Source organism: Oncorhynchus nerka, linkage group LG19, assembly GCF_034236695.1.
Source record: "Oncorhynchus nerka isolate Pitt River linkage group LG19, Oner_Uvic_2.0, whole genome shotgun sequence".
Taxonomy (NCBI): domain Eukaryota; kingdom Metazoa; phylum Chordata; class Actinopteri; order Salmoniformes; family Salmonidae; genus Oncorhynchus; species Oncorhynchus nerka.
In genome coordinates this window covers 51,117,142-51,145,135 of record NC_088414.1, presented here as the reverse complement: position 1 = coordinate 51,145,135, position 27,994 = coordinate 51,117,142, and the positions used below count along the sequence as shown (strand labels likewise).

General features: G+C 42.3%; 1 protein-coding gene across 1 annotated transcript in view; it reads right to left on the bottom strand.

Moving 5' to 3' along the window:
- LOC115120155 (hemicentin-2-like) overlaps window positions 1-27,994 on the bottom strand; it is a 194,911-nt gene that overhangs the window by 125,046 nt on the left and 41,871 nt on the right. Inside the window, exons 3-4 of the mRNA XM_065005028.1 lie at window positions 19,951-20,130; window positions 18,729-19,004 (exon numbers count right to left, since the gene is read on the bottom strand). Of these exons, the coding sequence (XP_064861100.1) occupies window positions 18,729-19,004; window positions 19,951-20,130 (456 nt within the window). The remainder of the gene's footprint in view (window positions 1-18,728; window positions 19,005-19,950; window positions 20,131-27,994) is intronic.

Below are 27,994 nucleotides of genomic sequence, written 5' to 3'. Positions count from 1 at the left end.
TACATTACACAGACACACTACGTTACACACAAGATAGCGCAGTACTGTATGGTTGCTGTCTTGCAAGCTCCGACCCAACTTATTTTATTTTAACTTATTTTGGCGTTTATTTTAACTTTTTTTGCACTAAATATATTTTCTTATGATCAAAATAACATTTGAACATCAAATCGGCTCATTTACTAACCTCATTTTCGGCTTCGACTTTGATTTTGACTCATCTGCCCCGGGCTCTATGTGCAATTTCAACCGACTTTTCAGACTATCCAAGAGGAAACGCCAGGGTTACAGAGGCAGGAGAGGGGGATCCTAGTGAGGTTAACTTTTTATGGCTGCAGGGGCAGTATTGAGTAGCTTTGATGAAAAGTTACCCATTGTAATCAGCCAGCTCCTCAGTCTCAGTTACTAATATATGCATATTATTATTAGTATTGGATAGAAAACACTCTGAAGTTTCTAAAACTGTTTGAATTATGAATGTGAGTATAACAGAACTCATATTGCAGGCAAAAACCTGAGAAATTCAACTTCCTGTTTGTATTTTTTCTGGGGGTGGCAGATTTTCAACCAAGCTCTCATTGAAATTACAGCGAGATATGGATGAGTTTTCACTTCCTATGCCTTCCACTAGATGTCAACAGTCAATAGAACTCTGTCTGATGACTCTAATGTGAAGGGGGGTCGAATGAGACAGGAAATAGTCACCACTGCCACGAGTTGACCATGCTTTCACCATGCGTGTTCACAGGGGAAGGACCTGCGTTCCACCGGTCATCTGAAGTCATTTTAATTCTCCGGTTAGAATGTTATTCAAGATATATGTAAACAAAAAGATTGATTCAGTACATCGTTTGACATGTTTCTACTGACTGTTACGGAACTTTTGGACATTTCGTCACGTTATAGTGGACGCGCTTTGTGACTTTGGAATTGTTTACCAAATGCGCTAACCAAAGTAGCTAATTGGACATAAATAACGGACATTTTTTTTTATTTTCGAACAAATCAAGAATTTATTGTGGACCTGGGATTCCTAGGACTGCATTCTGATGAAGTTCATCAAAGTTAAGGAAAAATGTATCATGTATTTTCTGGTTTCTGTTGACTCCAACATGGCTGCTAATTTGGCTACTGTTCTGAGCTCCGTCTCAGATTATTGCATGGGTTGCTTTTTCCGTAAACTTTTTTTGAAATCTGACACAGCAGTTGCATTAAGGAGAGGTATATCTATAATTCCATGTGTATAACTTGTATTATCATCTACATTTATGAGAAGTATTTCTGTTGAAACGATGTGGCTATGCAAAATCATGTTTTTGGAACTAGTGAATCTAATACGCCAATGTAAACTCAGATGTTTTTATATAAATGTGAACTTTATCAAACAAAACATACATGTATTGTGTAACATGAAGTCCTATGAGTGTCATCTGATGAAGATCATCAGAGGTTAGTGATTCATTTTATCTCTATTTCTGCTTTTTGTGAATGCTATATTCGCTGGAAAATTGCAGTGCTTATTGTGGTTTGGTGGAGACCTAACATAATCGTTTGTAGTGCTTTCGCTGAAAAGCCTATTTGAAATCAGACACTTTGGTCGGATTAACAACAAGATTAACTTTGGGGATAGGGGGCAGTATTTTCACTTTGGATGAATTGCGTGGCCATAGTGAACTGCATCCTACTCTGTCCTAGATTGCTAATATATGCATATTATTATTACTATTGGATAGAAAACACTCTGAATTTTCTAAAGCTGTTTGAATTATGTCGGTGAGTATAACAGAACTCATAGGGCAGGCAATCTTCCAAACAAGAAGTGAAATTCTGAATGTGGGTCATATTTGACGTCATCTCCCCTTCTCTTCCAAAGAAGATATGGATCTGGTAGCACTTCCTACACCTTCCACTAGATGTCATTCAGTAGAACGTGGAATGGAGCCTCTGGTGTGAACTTTGACCGAATGGGAGGGGAAATAGTCACTGTCTTAGCAGAATGCCATTTCGCTGTGGCGCATTTGTCTGTGGGTGTCACCGTCGTTCCATTTGGCTGCAGATGAAAACGTGTGATCCGGTTGGAACGTTATTGGATATATATGAAAATAACATCCTGAAGATTGATTCTCTACTTAGTTTGACCAGTTTATTCGACCTGGAATATATATTTTTGAAGTTTTCGTCCGAGTTTTCCTGGACCAGCGTCAGCTTTTGGGCACGTGAGCTGAAAGTGCTAGCAAATGCAACTAATTGGACACTAGTATTGGACATTATGGAACAAAACAACGATTTATTGTGGAACTAGGACTCCTTGCACTGCATTCTGATGAAAGATCATCAAAGGTAAGGGAATATTTATGATGTAATTTCGTATTTCTGTTGACTCCAACATGGCGGAGAAATATATATACGTCTGAGCGCTGTCTCAGATTATTGCATGGCTTTTTTCGTAACGTTTTAAAAAATCTGACACAGTGGTTGCATTAAGAACCAGTGTATCTTTAATTATATGTAGAACATGTATCTTTAGTCAAAGTTTATGATGAGTATTTCTGTTATCTGGCGTAGCTTTCTATAATTCCTCCGGATATTTTGGAGGCATTTCTGAACATGGCGTCAATGTAAACCAAGATTTGTGGATATAAATATGCATATTATCGAACAAAACATAAATGTATTGTGTAACATGTCATATGAGTGTCATCTGATGAAGATTTTCAAAAGGTTAGTGATTCATTTTATCTCTATCCTGCTTTTGTGACTATCTTTGGCTGGGAAAAATGGCTGTGTTTTTTTTTTATTTGGTGGTGGTCTAACATAAATATATGTTGTGTTTTCGCTGTAAAACATTTTAAAAATCGGACATGATGGGTAGATGAACAAAATGTTTATCTTTCATTTGCTGTATTGGACTGTGAAAGTGAAAGTTAAATATTTCTAAAGAATATTTTTGAATTCCCTGCGCCACCTTTCCAGCTGAATGGGGGGTGGAGTTCCCCTAGGGGATCGACTTGCCATAACCAGCCACCTCTTCCCTTCATTCTATTGACCGAGTCACATGATAATAAGATGGATAACTTGTGATCACGGATTTTCTAACAACGGGACTCTCGTAACGGATTTTCTGAAACATGGCTTTTGGACAAGAACAGACAGGACATTGGATTCAGAGAAATCAAGAGGGGGAGGGGTATGTCTATTCATCAACAGCAAATGGTGTGCTGACTCTTGCGCAGTGGAAGTCTCAATGCGTTGATCACCCATCTTCATTTACCTAATTGTCAAATGGGCACGTGAGCTGAAAGTGCTAGCAAGTAGCGCCCTGCTACTCATGCCAGGAATATAGTATATGCATATGATTAGTATGTGTGGATAGAAAACACTCAGACGTTTATAAAACTGGTTAAATCACGGCTGTGGCTATAACATAACGTGCGTTTCATCGGAAAGCGCAGGAAAATCTGATCACTGAAAATGGAAAAATATATCCCTGCGTGACTTGAACCCATTGATAAAGGTGAACCACAATTGCCTACTATTTGTTTCTTGGTCAAACAGATGCAAGGCAGCGCAGTTCTTCAGGTCTAGGACCGGATATTTTGGTTGAGTTTCTACCCGGACATTTTTCCAGACGGACAGCTATAGAATATACTTCGTCTTGTGATTAATTTGATCGCTTATTAACGTTTACTAATACCTAAAGCTGCATTACAAAAGTATTTCGAAGTGTTTTGTGAAAGTTTATCGTCGACTTTTTGAATTAAAAAAAATGACGTTACGTTATGAAACGCTTTTTTTTCTGTTTATCACACAGTCTACATATAACGATATCTAGGCTATATATGGACCGATTTAATCGAAAAAAAGACCCAATAGTGATTATGGGACATCTAGGAGTGCCAACAAAGAAGACGGTCAAAGGTAATGAATGTTTTCTATTTTATTGTGCGGTTTGTGTAGCGCCAAATATGCTAATTATTTTGTTTACGTCCCCTGCCGGTCTTTTGTGGTGTTACATGCTATCAGATAATAGCTTCTCATGCTTTCGCCGAAAAGCATTTTAAAAATCTGACTTGTTGCCTGGATTCACAACGAGTGTAGCTTTAATTCAATATCCTGCATGTGTATTTTAATGAACGTTTGAGTTTTAACTAATACTATTAGCATTTAGCATAGTGCATTTGCATTTCCAGAGCTCTAGATGGGACGCCTGCGTGCCAGGTAGAAGCAAGAGGTTAACTCCACTGTATGCACATCCTACCATACCTTTGTCTGTACATTATACCTTGAAGCTATTTTATCGCCCCCAGAAACCTCCTTTTACTCTCTGTTCCAGACGTCCTAGACGACCAATTCTCATGGCTTTTAGCCGTACCCTTATTCTACTCCTCCTCTGTTCCTCTGGTGATGTAGAGGTGAATACAGGCCCTGCAGTGCCTAGCTCCACTCCTATTCCCCAGGTGCTCTCTTTTGATGACTTCTGTAACCGTAATTGCTTTGGCTTCATGCATGTTAACATTAGAAGCCTCCTCCCCAAGTTTGTTTTATTCACTCTGCCAACCCGGATGTCCTAGCCATGTCTGAATCCTGGCTTAGGAAGACCACCAAAAACTCTGAAATCTCCATCCCTAACTACAACATTTTCAGACAGAACGACAAAAGAGGGTAGTGTTGCAATCTACTGCAGAGATAGCTTGCAGAGTTCTGTCCAACTATCCAGGTCTGTACCCAAACAATTTGAACTGCTCATTTTAAAAATCCACCTCCCTAAAAACAAGTCTCTCACCGTTGCCGCCTGCTATAGACCAACCTCTGCCCCCAGCTGTGCTCTGGACATGCTTAACACCCCAGCCATCCTACAATCTACAAATTATCAACGAACCTACCAGGTACCACCCCAAAGCCGTAAACACGGGCACCCTCATAGATGTCATCCTAACCAACTTGCGCTCTAAATACACCTCTGCTGTTTTCAGCCAAGATCTCAGCGATCACTGCCTCAAAAAAGCTTTTGTAAGAGACGAGGCAAAACAGTAAATAACAGTATCATCAGCATAAAAATGAAGTTGCGCATTTTGGACATTTTTATCTAAATCATTAATTTATATAGTGAATAAGAGAGGACCAAGTACAGAGCCTTGGGGCACACCATTAAAGACAGACAAGTTAACAGACAAAAGCCCATCAAATTGAGTGCATTGAGTTCTAGCAGACAGATACAGTGGGGAAAACAAGTATTTGATACATTGCCGATTTTGCAGGTTTTCCGACTTACAAAGCATGTAGAGGTCTGTCATTTTTATCATAGGTACACTTCAACTGTGAGAGACGGAATCTAAAACAAAAATCCAGAAAATCACATTGTATGATTTTTAAGTAATTCATTTGCATTTTATTGCATGACATAAGTATTTTATCACCTACCAACCAGTAAGAATTCCGTCTCACAGACCTTTTAGTTTTTTTTTAAGAAGCCCTCCTGTTCTCCACTCATTACCTGCATTAACTGCACCTGTTTGAACTCGTTACCTGTATAAAAGACACCTGTCCACACACTCAATCAAACAGACTCCAACCTCTCCACAATGGCCAAGACCAGAGAGATCTGTAAGGACATCAGGGGTAAAATTGTAGACCTGCACAAGGCTGGGATGGGCTACAGGACAATAGGCAAGCAGCTTGGTGAGAAGGCAACAACTGTTGGCGCAATTATTAGAAAATGGAAGAAGTTCAAGATGACGGTCAATCACCCTTGATCTGGGGCTCCATGCAAGATCTCACCTCGTGGGGCATCAATGATCATGAGGAAGGTGAGGGATCAGCCCAGAACTACACGGCAGGACCTGGTCAATGACCTGAAGAGAGTTGGGACCACAGTCTCAAAGAAAACCATTAGTAACACACTACACCGTCGTGGATTAAAATCCTGCAGCGCACGCAAGGTCCCCCTGCTCAAGCCAGCGCATGTCCAGGCCCGTCTGAAGTTTGCCAATGACCATCTGGATGATCCAGAGGAGGAATGGGAGAAGGTCATGTGGTCTAATGTGACAAAAATAGAGCTTTTTGGTCTAAACTCCACTCGCCGTGTTTGGAGGAAGAAGAAGGATAAGTACAACCCCAAGAACACCATCCCAACTGTGAAGCATGGAGGTGGAAACATCATTCTTTGGGGATGCTTTCTGCAAAGGGGACAGGACGACTGCACCGTATTGAGGGGAGGATGGATGGGGCCATGTATTACGAGATCTTGGCCAACAACCTCCTTCTCTCAGTAAGAGCATTGAAGTTGGGTCGTGGCTGGGTCTTCCAGCATGACAATGACCCAAAACACATAGCCAGGGCAACTAAGGAGTGGCTCCGTAAGAAGCATCTCAAGGTCCTGGAGTGGCCTAGCCAATCTCCAGACCTGAACCCAATAGAATATCTTCGGAGGGAGCTGAAAGTCCGTATTGCCCAGCGACAGCCCCGAAACCTGAAGGATCTGGAGAAGGCCTGTATGGAGGAGTGGACAAAAATCCCTGCTGCAGTGTGTGCAAACCTGGTCAAGAACTACAGGAAATGTATGATCTCTGTAATTGCAAACAAAGGTTTCTGTACCAAATATTAACCTCTTCAACCTATGGGGGCGCTATTTCATTATTGGATAAAAAAACGTGCCCGTTTTAAGCACAATATTTTGTCACAAAAAGATGCTTGACTGCATATAATTGACAGCTTTGGAAAGGAAACTCTCTGACGTTTCCAAAACTGCAAAGATATTATCTGTGCATGCCCCAGAACTGATGCTACAGGCGAAACCAAGATGAACCTTCAAACAAGAAATGAGCAGGATTTTTGACGCTGTGTTTTTCATTGTCTCCTTATATGGTTGTGAAAGCGCCACAAATTAGCCTGCCCTTTCTATCGTTTCTCCAAGTTGTCTGCAGCATTGTGACGTATTTGTAGGCATATCATTGGAAGATTGGCCATAAGACACTACATTTACCACGTGTCCGCCCGGTGTCCTTTGTTGAAATTATTGCGTAATCTCCAAGCTGCTCGCATTCATCCATGTGATTGAGACAGAGATGAGACTTCCAGTTTTTTTTTTGGTAGCCAAACATGACGCAGAAAACGGACCGATTTCTCCTGCACAAATAATCTTTCAGGAAAAACTGAACATTTGCTATCTAACTGAGAGTCTCCTCATTGAAAACATCAGAAGTTCTTCAAAGGTAAATGATTTTATTTGAATGGTTTTCTGGTTTTTGTGAAAATGTTGCCTGCTGAACGCTAACGCTAAATGCTATGCTAACTATCAATGCTGTTACACAAATGCTTGTTTTGCTATGGTTGAGAAGCATATTTTTCAAAATCTGAGATGACAGTGTTGTTAACAAAAGGCTAAGCTTGAGAGCTAGCATATTTATTTCATTTCATTTGCGATTTTCATGAATAGTTAACGTTGCGTTATGGTAATGGACTTGAGGCTGTAGTCACGATCCCGGATCCGGGATGGCTCGACGCAAGAAGTTAAGTTCTGCTTTTCCGATGTATCAAATACTTATGTCATGCAGTAAAATGCAAATGAATTACAAATACATTGATCATCTCAGCAAGGTTTTACCTGTGGTCGTGGGGCTGGGGGAAGTGCAACTAAAATGTAGTTGAAATAAACATTGAATACATTGCAAGTTGGGGGGATTTTCACACCTACAGTAGCCAGGCTATTAAATTACCATTTTGTAAATAAATCAGAAGAAAACAGGAGGAGCTCACAGGCGACTCTCCGCCAATACCACGTGGCTCTGGACCAATGCATCAGCGGATTTTTTTAAACATTCACAGCTAAAACGATTTATTTAATGGGGATCCATAAGAAATACAAATACAAATACAAACACAACATGACAACACAGCATGGTGGCAACGCAACATTACAACAACACGGTAGCAGCACAGCATGGTAGCAGCACAAACATGGTACAAACATTGTTCGGCACGGACAACAACACGAAGGGCAAAAAGCTAGAGACAACAATACATCATGCGAAACAGCCACAAGTGACAGTAAGCGTCCATGATTGAGTCATGATTGAGATAAAACTGTCCAGTTTGAGTTTTTTTGCAGCTTTTTCCAGTTGCTAGTTGCAGTGAACTGAAAAGAGGAATGACCCAGGGATGTGCGACCTTTGGGGACCTTCAACAGAATGTGACTGGCCGAACTGGTGTTGTATGTGGAGGATGAAGGCTGCAGTAGATATCTCAGATAAGTGGGAGTGAGGCCAAAGAGAGTTTTATAAACAAACATCAACCAGTGGGTCTTGCGTTGGGTATACAGAGATGACCAGTTTACAGAGGAGTATAGAGTGCAGTGATATGTTCTATAAGGAGCATTGGTGGCAAATCTGATGGCCGAATGGTATAGAACATCTAGAGAACACCCTTACCTGTCGATCTATAAATCATGCCTCCCGTAATCTAGCATGGGTGGGATGGTCATCTGAATCCGAGTTAGTTTGGCAGCTGGGGTGAAAGAGGAGCAATTACGATAGAGGAAACCAAGTCTAGATTTTACCTTCGTACCGTAACACATGACCTTTGTCATGGATGAGAGAGCTTCTTACTGCCTAAGCTCTGTTGTTGGTGTAAATTGAAAAGAGCGTGGGGCCTAGGATGGCATCTTGCGGTACTCCCTTGGTGACAGGCATGGGCTGAGACAGCAGATTTTCTGACCACATAATGCAGTCTTTGAGAGAGGTAGTTAGCAAACCAGGCTGAAGACCCCTCAGAGACACCAACACTCCTTAGCCGACCCTGAAGAATGGAATGGTCTACTGTATCAAAAGCTTTAGCCAAGTCAAGAAGAAAGTGAGGGAAATGATATCGGAGAAAATGAAGATGGACAACAGGAAGATTGAGGTGGAGTGAGCCCACTGATCTGGAAAATCCACCACCAGCCCAGTTGAGAGGCCCAGGCCGATAGTTGTCAAGTTCCTGAGGTACAACGACAAGGTAGCTGTTCTGGAAAGAGCCAAGGAATGTATATCTTTCTCAAAGAGGACTATACTAAAGTTGTGCGCAAGAAGAGGAACGAACTTATCCCAGCCATGAAGGCTGCCAGAGTGCATGGGGGCATTTCTTCCATCCGCTATGACAGGCTCAATGTCCACCCTCCCTCTCAAAATCCTGGAAGGAATGGGAAAGCTCAGCCTATCGGTTCGTAGATTCAACCCCCACAGCACACACACACACACACACACACTTACACACACCAACTGATTAATGGACTGCTGAATGTACACTACCGTTCAAAAGTTTGTGGTCACTTAGAAATGTCTTGTTTTTGAAAGAAAAGCACATTTGTTGTCCTTTAAAATAACATCAAATTTATCAGAAATACAGTGTACAGTTAGTTGCCAAAAGTTTTGAGAATTTCACAAATATTAATTGTCACAAATTCTGCTGCCTCAGTTTGTATGATGGCAATTTGCATATACTCCAGAATGTTATGAAGAGTGATCATATGAATTGCGATTAATTGCAAAGTCCCTCTTTGCCATGCAAATGAACTGAATCCCCAAAAAACATTTCCACTGCATTTCAGCCCTGCCACAAAAGGACCAGCTGACATCATGTCAGTGATTCTGTCGTTAACACAGGTGTGAGTGTTGACGAGGACAAGGCTGGAGATCACGCTGTCATGCTGATTGAGTTCGAATAACAGACTGGAAGCTTCAAAAGGAGGGTGGTGCTTGGAATCATTGTTCTTCCTCTGTCAAACATGGTTACCTGCAAGGAAACACGTGCTGTCATAATTTCTTTGCACAAAAAGGGCTTCACAGGCAAGGATATTGCTGCCAGTAAGATTGCAACTAAATCAACCATTTATCGGATCATCAAGAACTTCAAGGAAAGCGGTTCAATTGTTGTGAAGAAGGCTTCAGGGCGCCCAAGAAAGTCCATCAAGCGCCAGGACCATCTCCTAAAGTTGATTCAGCTGCAGGATCGGGGCACCAACAGTACAGAGCTTGCTCAGGAATTGCAGCAGGCAGGTGTGAGTACATCTGCACGCACAGTGAGGCGAAGACTTTTGGAGGATGGCCTGGTGTCAAGAAGGGCAGCCAAAGAAGCAACTTCTCTCAAGAAAAAACATCAGGGAAAGACTGATAATCTGCAAAAGGTACAGGGATTGGACTGCTGAGGACTGGGGTAAAGTAATTTTCTCTGACGAATCCCCTTTCTGATTGTTTGGGGCATCCGGAAAAAAGCTTGTCCGGAGAAGACAAGGTGAACGCTACCATCAGTCCTGTGTCATGCCAACAGTAAAGCATCCTGAGACCATTCATGTGTGGGGTTGCTCCTCAGCCAATTTTGCCTAAGAACACAACCATGAATAAAGAATGGTACCAACACATCCTCCGACAGAAACTTCTCCCAACCATCCAGGAACAGTTTCGTGACGAACAATGCCTTTTCCAGCACCTTGCCATGAGGCAAAAGTGATAACTAAGTATCTCGGGGAACAAAACATCAATATTTTGGGTCCATGGCCAGGAAACTGCCCAGGCCTTATCCCATTGAGAACTTTTGGTCAATCCTCAAGAGGCGGGTAGACAAACAAAAACCCACAAATTCTGACAAACTCCAAGCATTGATTATGGACTGCCATCAGTCAGGATGTGACCCAGAAGTTAATTGACAGCATGCCAGGGTGGATTGCAGAGGTATTGAAAAAGAAGGGTCAACACTGCAAATATTGACTCTTTGCATCAAACTTAATGTAATTGTCAATAAAAGAGTTTGACAATTATGGAATGCTTGTAATTATACTTCAGTATCCATAGTAACATCTGACAAAAATATCTAAAGACACTGAAGCAGCACACTTTGTGAAAATTAACATTTGTGTCATTCTCAAAACTTGTGGCCAAGACTGAAGACATTGTTAATTTTGTAAATTACTATTGTAGCTGGAAATGGCAGATCTTTTATGGAATATCTACATAGGTGTAGAGGCCCATTATCAGCACCTATCACTCCTGTGTTCCAATGGAATGTTGTGTTAGTTAATCCAAGTGTATCATTTTAAAAGGCTAATTGATCATTAGAAAACCCTTTTTCAATTATGTTAGCACAGCTGAAAACTGTTGTTCTGGTTAACGAAGCGATAAAACTGTCCTATTTTAGACTAGTTGAGTATCTGGAGTATCAGCATTTGTGGGTTCAATTACAGGCTCAAAAGGGCCAGAAACAAATAACTTTCTTCTGAACCTCGTCAGTCTATTATTGTGGGTGGGGTTATATCCTGCCTGTTTGGCCCTCTCCTGGGGTATCATCGGATGGGGCCACAGTGTCTCCTGACCCTTCCTGTCTCAGCCTCCAGTATTTATGCTGCATTAATTTGTGTCGGAGTTTTGGGTCAGTCTGTTATGTCTGGAGTACTTCTCCTGTTTTATCCGGTGTGCTGTTTGAATTTAAGTATGCTCTCTCTAATTCTCTCTTTCTTTCTTTCTTTCTTTCTTTCTTTCTTTCTTTCTTTTTTTTTCTTTCTTTCTTTCTTTCTTTCTTTCTTTCTTTCTTTCACTCTCTCAGAGGACCTGAGCCCTAGGACCATGCCTCAGGACTACCTGGCATGCTGACTCCTTGCTGTGCTCAGTCCACCTGGCCATGCTGCTGCTCCAGTTTCAACTGTTCTGCCTGTGGCTATGGAACCCTGACCTGTTCACCGGACGTGCTACCTGTCCCAGACCTGCTGTTTTCAACTCTCCAGAGACAGCAGGAGCGGTAGAGATACTCTTGATTATCGGCTATGAAAAGCCAACTGACATTTACTCCTGAGGTGCTGACTTGTTGCACCCTTGTGATTATTATTATTTGACCATGCTGGTAATTTATGAACACTTGAACATCTTGGCCATGGTCTGTTATAATCTCCACCCGGCACAGCCAGAAGAGGACTGGCCACCCCTCATAGCCTGGATCCTCTTAAGGACTTTGTTGTCCTTAAGTCATTTTGCCACAACTTTGGAAGTTATTGTCCATTTGGAAGACCCATTTGCGACCAAGCTTTATCTTCCTGACTGATGTCTTGAGATGTTGCTTCAATATATCCACATCATTTTGCTCCCTCATGATGCCATCTATTTTGTGAAGTGGACCAGTCCTTCCTGCAGCAAAGCACGCCCACAACATGATGCTGCCACCCCCGTGCTTCACGTTTGGTATGGTGTTCTTCGTCCTGCAAGCCTCCCCCTTTTTCCTCCAAACATAACGATGGCCATAATGGCCAAACAGTTCTATTTTTGTTTCATCAGACCAGGAGGACATTTATCCAAAAAGTACATTCTTTGTCCCCATGTGCAGTTGCAAACTGTAGTTTGGCTTTTTTATGGTGGTTTTGGAGCAGTGGCTTCTTCCTTGCTGAGCGACCTTTCAGGTTATGTTGATTATAGGACTCGTTTTATTGTGGATACAGATAGTTTTGTACTTGTTTCCTCCAGCATCTTCACAAGGCCCTTTGCTTTTGTTCTGGGATTGATTTGCACTTTTCGCAACAAAGTACGTTCATCTCTAGAAGACGGAACGCGTCTCCTTCCTGAGCGGTATGATGGTTGCATGGTCCCACAGTGTTTATACTTGCGTACTATATTTTGTACAGATGAACGAAGGTACCTTCAGGCATTTGAAAATTGCTCACAAGGATGAACCAGACTTGTGGAGGTCTGCAATTGGCTGATTTCTTTTGATTTTCCCATGATGCCAAGCAACGCGGCACTGAGTTTGAAGGTAGGCCTTGCAATACATCCAGAGGTGCACCTCCAATTGACTCGATTGATGTCAATTAGCCTATCAGAAGCTTCTAAAACCATGACATAATTTTCTGGAGTTTTCAAAGCTATTTAAATGCACAGTCAACTTTGAGTATGTAAACTTCAGACCCACTGGAATTGTGATACAGTGGATGATAGGTGAAATAATCTGTCTGTAAATAATTGTTGGAGAAATTGCTTGTGTCATGCACAAAGTAGATGTCCTAACCGACTTCTTAAAAATACATTTGTTGAGTGGTTGAAAAACTAGTTTTAATGACACCAACCTATGTAAACTTCCAACTTCACACTGGGGCAGCAGGGTAGCCTAGTGGTTAGAGTGTTGGACTAGTTGCAAGTTCAAAGGTTGCAAGTTCAAATCCCTGAGCTGACAATGTACAAATCTTTTGTTCTGCCACTGAACAGGCAGTTAACCCACTGTTCCTATGCCGTCATTGAAAATAAGAATTTGTTCTTAATTAACTGACTTGCCTAGTTAAATAAAGGTAAAAAACAGTACCAGTCAAAATGTTTGACACACCTACTCATTCAAGAGTTTTTCATTATTGTTACTGTTTTCCACATTGTGGAATAATAGTGAAGACATCAACACTATGAAATAACACATATGGACCCAAAAAAGTGTTATACAAATCAAAATGTGTTTTATATTTTGGATTCTTCAAAGTAGCCACCTTTTTCCACTTTCGGCATTCTATCTACCAGCTTCATGAGGTAGTCACCTGGAATGAATTTCAATTAACAGTTGTGCCTTGCTAAATGTACATTTGTGGAATTTCTTTCCTTCTTAATGCGTTTGAGCCAATCAGTTGTGTTGTGACAAGGTAAGGGTGGTATACAGAAGTTAGACCTATTTGGTAAAGGACAACGTCCATATTATGTCAAGAATAACTCAAATAAGCAAAGAAAAATGATAGTCCATCATAACTTTAAGACAAGTTCAGTCAACATGGATCCTTTCAAGAACTTTGAAAGTTTCTTCAAGTGCAGTCGTAAAAACCATCAAGCTCAATGATGAAAGTGGCTCTCATGAAGACCGCCACAGGAAAGGAAGAGCCAAAGTTACCTCTGCTGCAGAGGATAAGTTCATTACAGTTACCAGCCTCAGAAATTGCAGCCAAAATAAATGCCTCACAGAGTAACAGACACATCTCAACATCAACTGTTCAGAGGAGACTGCATGAATCAGGCCTTCATGGTCGAATTGCTGCAAGAAACCACTACTCAAGGACACCAATAAGAAGAAGAGACTTGTTTGGGCCAAGAAATACGAGCAATGGACATTACACCAGTGTAAATCTGTCCTTTGGTCTGATGAGTCCAAATTTGAGATTTTTGGTTGCAACCGCCAAGTCTTTGTGAGATGCAGATTAGAATGTGTGGCTCCCACCATGAAGCATGGAGGAGGAGGTTTGACGGTGCTTTGCTGGTGACACTGTCAGTGATTTATTAAGAATTCAAGGCACACTTAACCAATCTTCACATGTAAATAGTCCTTTCCAGTTGTGCTCAAAGCATGCCATTCCATGAGCGCAGCATTAATTTTCAACTCGAATCAATGAGCCCAATCAGTCCTCCATGACAACTAAATCATAAACAACAGAGTAGGGCTGGCTAATAAGTCCTTAGTTTTGGGGTCATGCTCAGGTAAAGCAATTTGGGGAATCTATACTTTCATATTTCCAAGTCCTATTCTTGAAGTATAACATTTAATGGAATGACTGTAATTCTGATAGACTTAGATTTTTAATGTAAAGATATAATTGAATTGTCATTTAATTGTATTATTATATGTAGTAGAAACAGATGTGTTAGAAGAAGCCTACATAACCAACCCATAAAGTAAAATGTAACATCCATATATGACCAGCTATGTAAACTTTAACATTGATTTATCCTGCAATAGATGTTCAATTGGTAACATAATTTTTTTGTCTTCTTCTAATGTCTCTTAAAGTAATCTAAAAGTAACGGAATGTAATCAGATTACGTTACTGAGTTTGCATAATCCAAAAGTTACGTTACTGATTACAATTTTGGACAGTAACTGTAACGGCCATATGCAGTGCAGAGGGCAGTACGTATGGCCCAGTACATCACTTGGGCCAAGTTTCCTAACATCCAGAACCTACAGTATATACTAGGCAGTGTCAGAGGAAGGCCCAAAAAAATTGTCATAGATTCCATTCACCCAAGTCATAGACTGTTCTCTCTACTACCGCACGGCAAGCGGTACCGGAGTGCCACGTCTTGGCCCAAAAGGCTCCTTAATAGCTTCTACCCCCAAGCCATAAGACTGCTGAACAACAAAACTAATTAAATGGCCACCCGGACTATTTACACTGCTGCTACTCGCTCTTTATTATCTATGCATAGTCACTTTACAATTTACCTTGATTAACCGGTACCCCCGGTAAATAGCCTCGTTATTGTTATGTAAATATCTTAACTTGTGATTGAATTGATTTTCTGTTTTATTTATATTTTACCTCTTTTGAACTGCATTGTTGGTAAGGTGGTTTTCAAATTATGTCACGACTTCCGCCGAAGTTGACTCCTCTCCTTGTTCGGGCAGAGTTTGGCGGTCGACGTCACCGGCTTTCAAGCCATCGCCGCTCCATTGTTCATGAATCCATTTGTTTTGTCTTGTTCCCTGCACACCTGGTTTTCATTCCCCAATCAATCTACATGTATTTATTCCTCTGTTCCCCATCATGTCTTTGTGTAGGATTGTTTGTGTTACGTGTATTTTGATATTGTGGATATGGTTATGGGCAATACTTTTTGTCTATGTTCCGTGTTTTGGGCACATTTTCTGTTATTTTTGTGCTGTCATTTTGACCAGCATAACATTTTTGCCTGTTCACTACCCTCTGCACCTGACTTCACCTCCAATACACACTCCTAACAGAATACCTGTCTTGCCACACTCTGTTTGAAGTTGTTCTCAGCTCTGTTAAGAAAATGTTGTATGTTATTTTTCATAGTGATCCAAGAGTAACATAAAAAACAGAGCAACATGCTCCAACAACATAAAACATTTACAGAAAATTCTAAAATCTTTGAAGAAGGAAAACAAATCAATGTTGAATGAAAATGTTGATTAACTGGTCACACAGAAATAACATTGCTGATGGCAATGTATTTTGTTTGTAACAAATATGTGGGGGACTTCTGAGAGTTCTACCGACCTTGAGGTAGAATGGCTATGAGTTCAAATCCAAGCTAGGTTGATATGGAAAGTGACTACTGTGAAAGTTATTATTTCCAATATAAGATATTGTGTAAACTGAACTTCATCCCACTTATCTCAAAATCCCACTTCATCACTTATATAAACATAAAAGAACACTTTTTGGGGACCATTACAAGACATCCTGAACATGGTAAAATAAATATCCAGAGAACGTGTTAAAATCATCCTGTCATGGTCCTCAGTGAAATCCTTTGAACTACACAAAATGTCCCACAGAGAAGGTTCCATTTGGACCATCATGCGACGCCCCCTTGACCATCATGAAACATCCCCTTGTGGTCATTGAACGTTCCATGGATAACATCTCACCGAAAACCTTTTAAGAGACCTAATGGGAATGTGGCTGAATGTCTTTAGGACATCCTCTGTTTGTGGGGTGAAAACTAAAATAGCAGTGTAGATGGATATTTATAGATATTTTTCTAAGTGCGGAGATGTATTATAAGATATATTACAGACTATGTGGCGCAGCAGAAAGATAAAAAAAATCTAGAGGTTGTAAATTCAAATCCCAGGTGGGATCATCTTATTAAGACGTTACCACTATTTTAGCTGAACATCGTATCTTTGGCTAAAGACGTTACCACTATTTTAGCTGAACATCGTATCTTTGGCTAAAGACGTTACCACTATTTTAGCTGAACATCGTATCTTTGGCTAAAGACGTTACCACTATTTTAGCTGAACATCGTATCTTTGGCTAAAGACGTTACCACTATTTTAGCTGAACATCGTATCTTTGGCTAAAGACGTTACCACTATTTTAGCTGAACATCGTATCTTTGGCTAAAGACGTTACCACTATTTTAGCTGAACATCGTATCATTGGCTAAAGACGTTACCACTATTTTAGCTGAACATCGTATCTTTGGCTAAAGACGTTACCACTATTTTAGCTGAACATCGTATCTTTGGCTAAAGACGTTACCACTATTTTAGCTGAACATCGTATCTTTGGCTAAAGACGTTACCACTATTTTAGCTGAACATCGTATCTTTGGCTAAAGACGTTACCACTATTTTAGCTGAACATCGTATCTTTGGCTAAAGACGTTACCACTATTTTAGCTGAACATCGTATCTTTGGCTAAAGACGTTACCACTATTTTAGCTGAACATCGTATCTTTGGCTAAAGACGTTACCACTATTTTAGCTGAACATCGTATCATTGGCTAAAGACGTTACCACTATTTTAGCTGAACATCGTATCTTTGGCTAAAGACGTTACCACTATTTTAGCTGAACATCGTATCTTTGGCTAAAGACGTTACCACTATTTTAGCTGAACATCGTATCTTTGGCTAAAGACGTTACCACTATTTTAGCTGAACATCGTATCTTTGGCTAAAGACGTTACCACTATTTTAGCTGAACATCGTATCTTTGGCTAAAGACGTTACCACTATTTTAGCTGAACATCGTATCTTTGGCTAAAGACGTTACCACTATTTTAGCTGAACATCGTATCTTTGGCTAAAGACGTTACCACTATTTTAGCTGAACATCGTATCTTACCTTAATAAAACCACCATGCCACTTAATTACTTTACTTAAAATGGTTTGTGACACCTAGGACTAACACTTGAAGTAAACCTCTAGGGGACCATGACACAATGTCCCAAGAACGTCCTAAAAAAGGTCCTGACATGGTCTTCAGTGACGCCCTGGTAACTTACAGGGCACTACACAAAGGTCCTTCAGAGACACAAAAAAGTTAGTGGCACCTTAGTAATGGGGGAGAATGGGCTCGTGGTAATGGCTGGTGCAGAAAAAGTAGACTGGTATCAAATACACATGGTTTCCACGTACTTGATGAGATTCCATTTGCTCCATTCCAGCCATTATTATGAGCGGTTCTACCCTCAGCAGCCTCCTGTGCAAAAACACATTTGTTTGGGACATCACGCAACATCCTAAAGATTAGTAAAATGAATGCCCTGAGAATGTCCTAAAAATAGTCATGACATGGTCCTGACATGGTCCTCAGTGATGTCCTGGGAACTTACAGGGAAACACAAAGGTACAGCAGAGAACATTCCAGTGGGGGGACACCATGCGGGGGTAGTGTGTAGGGTATAGGGTGTAGTGTGTAGGGTATAGGGTATAGGGTGTAGTGTGTAGTATTTAATGTAGTCTGTAGCAGTGTTTAGTTTTGTGATGTGCTTTAAAGGTCCAAGCATTTAATGTAGTCTGTAGCAGTGTTTAGTTTTGTTATGTGCTTTAAAGGTCCAAGCATTTAATGTAGTCTGTAGCAGTGTTTAGTTTTGTTATGTGCTTTAAAGGTCCAAGCATTTAATGTAGTCTGTAGCAGTGTTTAGTTTTGTGATGTGCTTTAAAGGTTCAAGCGTAAAAAAGGTTCAGTGCGGTAAAGAGATGGAGATGCAATTGACAGCATTTTTAAAAATTATGCCGCTAATCATGCCTTGCGCTAATAATTTATTAACGATAGCAGGCTAGGTGTTAACTTTGACAGGCCTAATACTAACAGATGAGATGGGTTAGAAGTTAAGGTTTAGTGCTAGGGGTAGTGTGTAGGGTTAAGGGTATAGTGTTTAGTCTGTGGTGTGTATACTAACAGATGATGTCCCTCCAGATGGGTAAGAAGTTAGGGTTCATCATTAGAGGTAGTGTGTAGGGTGTAGTGTGTAGTGTGTATACTAACAGATGATGTCCAGCCGTACGCGGTCGGACCGTTCCTGGTTGACCTGGTTCCGGGCCCAACATTGGTACCAGCCTGTGTTGTTACGGTTGACTTCTGCCATGTTGAACATGCTGTTGTTGCCCTCGGAGATGATGCTGACCAATCCGCTGTAAGTCTCATACTCCCAAAGAAAGTAAAGCGGCTCAGTGCCGTTCTCCAGGCCGCAGCGCAGCCACACCAAAGATCCCTCTGCCGGAGACGCATCACTCAGCAGAATATAGGGCTTGCTGACTGGGACTACACACACACACACACACACACACACACACACACACACACACACACACACACACACACACACACACACGTACACACACACACACACACACACACACACACACACACACACACACACACACATTAATTTAGTATTAGTAGTAGTAAAACAGTACTATAGTAGTAGAAGAAGTATAGTAGCACTAGTAAAATCACTAATAGTAGTAGGTTTAGTAGTAGGAGTAGTAGAAGTAGAAGTAGAAGTAGTAGTAAGAGTAGTAGTAGTATTAGTAGTAATCCAAAGTAGTAGTAGTAGTAGTATAGTAACAGTAGTAGTAGCAGCAGTAGTGGTAGTAGTAGTAGAAGGAGTAGTAGTAATATTAGTACTAGTATTAGTAGTAATAATAGTAGTAATATAAGTAATAGTGGTAGTAGCAGTAGTGGTAGTAGTAATAGTAGTAGTAGTAGTAGAAGTAGAAGTAGTACTAATACTAGCAGTAGTAGTGTCAGTAGTAGTAATAGTAGTAATGCAATTAATAGTAGTGGTAGAAGTAGTAGTAGTAATACTAGCAGTTTTAGTAGTATTAGTAGTAGTAGCAGCAGTAGTAGTAGTAATAGTAGCAGTAATAGTAGTAGTAGAAGTAGTAGTAATACTAGCACTAATACAAGCAGTAGTAGTTGTAGTAGTAGTAGTGGTAGTAGTAGTAGCAGTAGTACAATTAATTTTAGTAGTTGTAGTAGTAGTAGTAGTATTAGCATAGCTGTAGTATAATTAATAGTAGTAGCAGTTGTAGTAGTAATGGTAGCAGTAGTGGTAGTAGTTCTATAGCTGTAGTAGAATTAATTGTAGTAGCAGTAGTAGTAGTAGTAGTACTAGTATAGCTGTAGTAGAAGTAATAGTAGTAGCAGTAGTAGCAGTAGTAGCAGTACCAGTAGCAGTAGTAGTAGTAGTAGTACTATATCTTACCCAGTACCCGTAGGTGTATGTAGTAGTAGTATAGCTTGGCTCCCTGATCTGTGTCGTAGAGAGCCTGGCAGGTGTAGAGGCCCTCAGCAGCCAATGGGAGGCGCTCTATACTCAGAGAGGCAGCGCCAGAGATCACCTGAATGTCTCCTAGACTCTGGGCCAGCTTCTGCAGCTTAGGGCCTTAAGAAATATGTAGTAATAACAATAATAATGTTATTAACAGCTTCTGCAGCGTGGGTCCTTCAAAAATACATGTTAATAATACATACTCATTATCAATAACAATAACATTAATACGAATAATAACAAACACAACAAAAAAACACAAACACAGGCCTGAATACTGCCCCTTCTGGAGGAATTCGGCACCCATATAAACCATGATAAATTTTTGTCAAAAGTTGCTAATATATGCATATAAAAATTGTTATCGAATAGGAAACACTCTAAAGCTTATAAAACCGTTTAAATTTTGTCTCTAGCTAAAGCAGAAGTCTCAGGGCATGCATTCTCCCAAAGTCTCTCTTGTAATGGGAAAAGTTGCCATCACTTTGACGTCATCGTATACACACTTCCCAAACAGCTATAACCATGGAAACAGTTTCTACGTCTTCAGCGTGAAGCCTGCTTTCGATGAGGCGTGTAACTGTGAGAATCGCGCGCTCACGAGACGTTCAGCGTGCCCAAACGTCCCGGTGACGCAAAAAAAAAGTTTCACCAATGGGAGCTGGGAAATTTCTCTCTCTTTCTCTCAGGACGGACTGAACAACGTGTGCTTATCTGTTCGCCCTCACGATTGCTGTAGACCTTTATAACATGCTAAGGCTTAATTATAAACATAGTTTGACAAGTTTACTGAAATATAATGTATACTTTCGACGTTTTGGTGCGCATCCACTTGAAATTTGCATACATTTCGACCGAAAAGTGTCTAGTTTGAGAACGGAAAGACACAGACTTGAAAACTGAACGCTAACTTGGTGAGTATTAACCCTTCCACGTCTTCTGAAGCAAGAACAGCCATGGTAAGGGAATATTTACGTCTTCATTTTGGGTTTCTGTCGACTCCATGATAGAGGAGTCAGTATGCTAAATGAGAGCGCCGACTCTCTATTATAGCCTAGTAAACGCCAAATGTAACGTTAAAAATAATTGTAACATAGCAATTGCATTTAGAAGAAGTTTATCTTGCCATACATATGTAAAACATGCATATTTAGTCAAAGTTTATGATGTGTATTCCTTGTTAGCTGACGTTATCTGCCGGAGCTATTTATTTCTCCTGACATTGCAGTAGCATTTTTTGAACGATGCATAATTGTAAACAGAGATTTATGGATATATATTGCATATTATTGAAAAAAAATGAATGTACTGTGTAACATGTTATATTACTGTCATCTGATGAAGATTTCAAAAGGTTAGTGAAATGATTTTTCTTTTAATCCTGCGTTTGTTGATTGCATATTTTTTCCTACTTGGCTAAGCTAATGAGGTATGTATGCAGTGGTGGTTGGACATAAATATGTGCTATGTTTTCGCCGTAAAACATTTTAGAAATCTGACTTGCTGGGTAGATAAATAACTTCTTTATCTTTCATTTGAGCCATTTTTCAAGCGATTCTGTGGAGGTTAAATATTTTTAGGATTATTTCTTGCGTTCCCTGCGCCACATTAGAGCTCAGGGGGGGTGGGGCTTGATCCCAAAGGGGATCATGTGGCCCTGAAAGGTTAACTCTCAAATAACTATGAAGTAAACTATGAAGGAGTGTAGTGTGAATTTAATATCAGAGCTGTACAATGAAGTGGTGTAGTGTGAATTTAATATCAGAGCTGAACTATGAAGTGGTGTAGTGTGAATTTAATATCAGAGCATGATGGTGCCAGAGGGGATGGCTGACGTTTTTTGGGCTACCGTGCTATTTAGTCAGTTATTTCGCATTGTTAGTTCTTTCGCAACTTATTTTGTACATAATATTGCTGTTACCATCTTGAAAAGAGCTGCTGGACATTAGAACAGTGATTACTCAACTTGAACTGGACAAAAAAAATCTTTAATGAGTAGGACGAGACGGATTTACTCCAGACACCTGACAAGGCCCTCATCCCCGTCATTCGCAGGAGAAAGAGGTGCCTTGTGAGGATCCGGTGACGAGTGGCTAATCGGCCTTTACCATCGGGACTATTGGCTAATGTACAATCGTTGGATAATCTGGTGGACAAACTACAAGCACGTATATTCTACCAACAGGACATTAAAAACTGTAATATATTATGTTTCACCGAGTCGTGGCTGAAGGACATCATGAATAACACACAGCTGGCTTGTTATTCACTGTATCGGCAGGATAGAACAGCAGACATGTGGTGGCGGTCAATGTATATTTGTAAACAACATCTGGTGCACGATATCTAAGTCTCAAGGTTTTGCTCACCTGAGTTAGAGTATTTTAGGATAAGCTGTAGATCATACTATTTACCAGGAGAGTTTTCAACTATATTCTTCGTAGCTATTCCATATTTCACCACAAACTGATGCTGCCAGTAAAACCAACACTAAATGAGCTGTATACAGCCATAAGCAAACAGGAAAACGCTCATCCAGAGGCAGCCTCCTAGTGGCGAGGACTTAATGCAGGGTAGCTTAAATCCCATTTATCAAATTTATACCAGCATATTAAATGTGCAACCAGAGGGGGAAAAAACTCTAGAGCCCTCTTAATTCCACACACAGAGACCCGTACAAAGCTATCCCTCGCTCTCCATTTGGCAAATCTGACCATAATTCTATCCTCCTGATTCCTGCTTACAAGAAAAAACTAAAGTTGAAAGCACCAGTGACTAGGTCAATAAAAAAGTGGTCAGCTGAAGCAGATGCTATGCTACAGGACTGTTTTGCACCACAGACTGGAATATGTTCTGGGATTCTTCCGATGGCATTGAGGAGTACACCACATCCGTCACTGGCTTCATCAATAAGTGCATCAATGACGTCGTCCCCACAGCGACTGTACGTACATACCCCATCCAGAAGCTGTGGATTACAGGCAACATCCACACTGAGCTAAAGGATAGAGCTGCCGCTTTCAAGGAGTGGGACTCTAACCTGAAAGCTTATAAGAAATCCCGCTATGCCATCCGATGAACCATCAAACAGGCAAATAGTCAATACAGGAAATCGAATCGTACTACATCAGCTCAGATGCTCTTCAGATGTGGCAGGGCTTGCAAACTATTACAGACTACAAAGGGAAGCACAGATGCAAGCTGCCCAGTGACACGAGCCTACCAAATGAGCTAAATTACTTCTATGCTCGCTTCGAGGCAAGTAACATTGAAACATGCATGAGAGCATCAGCTGTTACGGACGACTGTGACTAAGACCTTTAAACAGGTCAACATTCACAAGACCGATTACCAGGACGTGTACTCCAGACATGCCCTGACCTACTGGTAAGTGTCTTCACTGACATTTTTGACCTCTCCCTGACCGAGTCTGTAATACCTATGTTTCAAGCAGACGACCATAGTCCCTGTCCCAAGGAAGCAAAGGTAACCTGCCTAAATGTTTACTGCCCAGCAGCACTCACGTCAGCGGTGCGTGCTCAGTCCCGTCCTGTTCTCCCAGTTCACTCATGACTACATGGCCAGGCACGACTCCAACACCATCATTAAGTTTGCTGATGACACAACAGTGGTCGGCCTGATCACCGACAATGACGAGAGCCTATAGGAAGGAGGTCAGAGACCTGGCCGTGTGGTGCAAGGACAACAACCTCTCCCTCCACGTGATGAGACAATGGAGATGATTGTGGACTACAGGAAAAGGAGGACAGGTCATGCCCCCATTCTCATCGATGGGGCTGTAGTGGAGCAGGTTGAGAGCTTCAAGTTCCTTGGTGTCCACATCACCAACAAAATAACATGGGCCAAGCACACCAAGACAGTCGTGAAGAGGGTTTGACAAAATCTATTCCCCTTCAGGAGACTGAAAAGATTTGGCATGGGTCCTCAGATCCTTAAATATTTCTACAGCTGCACCATCGAGAGTATCTTGACTGGTTGCAATCACTGCCTGGTACGGCAACTGCTCAGCCTCCATAGTGCGTACGACCCAGTACACCACTGCGGCCAAGCTTCCTGCCATCCAGGACCTCTATACCAGGCAGGGTGTCAAAAGAAGACCCCCAAAAATGTCAAAGACTCCAGCCACCCTAGTCATAGATTGGTCTCTCTGCTACTGCATGGCAGGCGGTGCTGGAGTGCCAAGTCTAGGTCCAAGAGGCTTCTAAACTGCTTCTACCCCCAAGCCATAAGACTCCTCCTGTACATCTAATTAAATGGCTACCCAGACAATTTGCTCCCCCCCCCCCCCCTCTTTTACGCTGCTGCTACTCTCTGTTATTATCGATGCATTATCACTTTAATGTACATATTACCTCAACTAACTGTTTCCCCGCACATTGACTCTGTACCGGTACCCCCACATTGACTCTGTACCGGTACCCCCACATTGACTCTGTACCGGTACCCCCGCACATTGACTCTGTACCAGTGCCCCCTGTATATAGCCTCCACATTGACTCTGTACCGGTACCCCCTGTATATATCCTCCACATTGACTCTGTACCGGTACCCCCTGTATATAGCCTCCACATTGACTCTGTACCGGTACCCCCTGTATATAGCCTCCACATTGACTCTGTACCGGTACCCCCTGTATATAGCCTCCACATTGACTCTGTACCGGTACCCCCTGTATATAGCCTCCACATTGACTCTGTACCGGTACCCCCTGTATATAGCCTCCACATTGACTCTGTACCGGTACCCCCCCACATTGACTCTGTACCGGTACCCCCTGTATATAGCCTCCACATTGACTCTGTACCGGTACCCCTCCACATTAACTCTGTACCGGTACCCCCTGTATATAGCCTCCACATTGACTCTGTACCGGTACCCCTCCACATTGACTCTGTACCGGTACCCCCTGTATATAGCCTCCACATTGACTCTGTACCGGTACCCCCTGTATATAGCCTCCACATTGACTCTGTACCGGTACCCCTCCACATTAACTCTGTACCGGTACCCCCTGTATATAGCCTCCACATTGACTCTGTACCGGTACCCCTCCACATTGACTCTGTACCGGTACCCCCTGTATATAGCCTCCACATTGACTCTGTACCGGTACCCCTGTATATAGCCTCCACATTGACTCTGTACCGGTACCCCTCCACATTAACTCTGTACCGGTACCCCTGTATATAGCCTCCACATTGACTCTGTACCGGTACCCCTCCACATTGACTCTGTACCGGTACCCCCTGTATATAGCCTCCACATTGACTCTGTACCGGTACCCCCTGTATATAGCCTCCACATTGACTCTGTACCGGTAACCCCTGCATATTGCCTTACCATTGACTCTGTACCGGTACCCCCTGCATATTGCCTTACCATTGACTCTGTACCGGTACCCCCTGCATATTGCCTTACCATTGACTCTGTACCGGTACCCCCTGTATATAGCCTCCACATTGACTCTGTACCGGTACCCCCTGTATATAGCCTCCACATTGACTCTGTACCGGTACCCCCTGTATATAGACTCCACATTGACTCTGTACCGGTACCCCCTGTATATAGCCTCCACATTGACTCTGTACCGGTAACCCCTGTATATAGCCTCCACATTGACTCTGTACCGGTACCCCCTGCATATAGCCTCCACATTGACTCTGTACCGGTAGCCCCTGTATATAGCCTCCACATTGACTCTGTACTGGTACCCCCTGCATATAGCCTCCACATTGACTCTGTACCGGTACCCCCTGTATATAGCCTCCACATTTACTCTGTACCGGTACCCCCTGTATATAGCCTCCACATTTACTCTGTACCAGTACCCACTGTATATAGCCTCCACATTGACTCTGTACCAGTACCCCCTGTATATAGCCTCCACATTGACTCTGTACCAGTAGCCCCTGTATATAGCCTCCACATTGACTCTGTACCAGTAGCCCCTGTATATAGCCTCCACATTGACTCTGTACCGGTACCCCCTGTATATAGCCTCCACATTGACTCTGTACCAGTACCCCCTGTATATAGCCTCCACATTGACTCTGTACCAGTACCCACTGTATATAGCCTCCACATTGACTCTGTACCAGTACCCCCCTGTATATAGCCTCCACATTGACTCTGTGACAGTAGCCCCTGTATAGTCTCCACATTGACTCTGTAGTACCCCCTGTATATAGCCTCCACATTGACTCTGTACCGGTACCCCCTCCACATTGACTCTGTACCGGTACCCCCTGTATATAGCCTCCACATTGACTCTGTGCCGGTACCCCCCTGTATATAGCCTCCACATTGACTCTGTACCAGTACCCCCTGTATATAGCCTCCACATTGACTCTGTACCAGTGCCCCCTGCATATTAGCCTCCACATTGACTCTGTGCGGTACCCCCTGTATATAGCCTCCACATTGACTCTGTACCAGTACCCCTGTATATAGCCTCCACATTGACTCTGTACCAGTACCCCCTGCATATTGCCTCCACATTGACTCTGTACGGTACCCCCCTGTATATAGCCTCCACATTGACTCTGTACCAGTACCCCCTGTATATAGCCTCCACATTGGCTCTGTACCGGTACCCCCTGTATATAGCCTCATTGACTCTGTACCAGTACCCCCTGTATATAGCCTCCACATTGACTCTGTACCAGTAGCCCCTGTATATAGTCTCCACATTGACTCTGTACCGGTACCCTGTATATAGCCTCCACATTGACTCTGTACCGGTACCCCTCCACATTGACTCTGTGCGGTACCCCCTGTATATAGCCTCCACATTGACTCTGTACCGGTACCCCCTGTATATAGCCTCCACATTGACTCTCTGTACCGGTACCCCCTGTATATAGCCTCCACGTGACTCTGTACCGGTACCCCCTGTATAGCCTCATTGACTCTGTACCGGTACCCCCTGTATATAGCCTCCACATTGACTCTGTACCAGTACCCCCTGTATATAAGCCTCCACATTGACTCTGTACCAGTACCCCCTGTATATATCACTCACATTGACTCCGTACGGTACCCCCTGTATATAGCCTCCACATTGACTCTGTACCAGTACCCCCTGCATATTGCCTCCACATTGACTCTGTACCGGTACCCCCTGTATATAGCCTCCACATTGACTCTGTACCAGTACCCCCTGTATATAGCCTCCACATTGACTCTGTACCGGTACCCCCTGTATATAGCCTCCACATTTGACTCTTGCCAGTACCCCCTGTATATAGCCTCCACATTGACTCTGTACCAGTACCCCTGTATATAGCCTCCACATTGTTTCTGTACTGGTACCCCTGTATATAGTCACCACATTGACTCTGTACCGGTACCCCCTGTATATAGCCTCCACATTGACTCTGTACTGGTACCCCCTGTATATAGTCACCACATTGACTCTGTGCGGTACCCTGTATATAGCCTCCCATTGACTCTGTGCCGGTACCCCTGTATATAGCCTCATTGACTCTGTACAGTACCCCCTGTATATAGCCTCCACATTGACTCTGTGCAGTACCCCCTGTATATAGCCTCCACATTGACTCTGTACTGGTACCCCCTGTATATAGTCACCACATTGACTCTGTACCGGTACCCCCTGTATATAGCCTCCACATTGACTCTGTACTGGTACCCCCTGCATATAGCCTCCATTGACTCTGTACTGGTACCCCTGTATATAGCCTCCACATTGACTCTGTACCGGTACCCCTGTATATAGCCTCCACATTGACTCTGTACTGGTACCCCCTGTATATAGTCACACATTGACTCTGCCGGTACCCCCTGTATATAGCCTCCACATTGACTCTGTACTGGTACCCCCTGCATATAGCCTCCACATTGACTCTGTACTGGTACCCCCTGTATATAGCCTCCACATTGACTCTGTACGGTACCCCTGTATAGCCTCCACATTGACTCTGTACCGTAATACCCT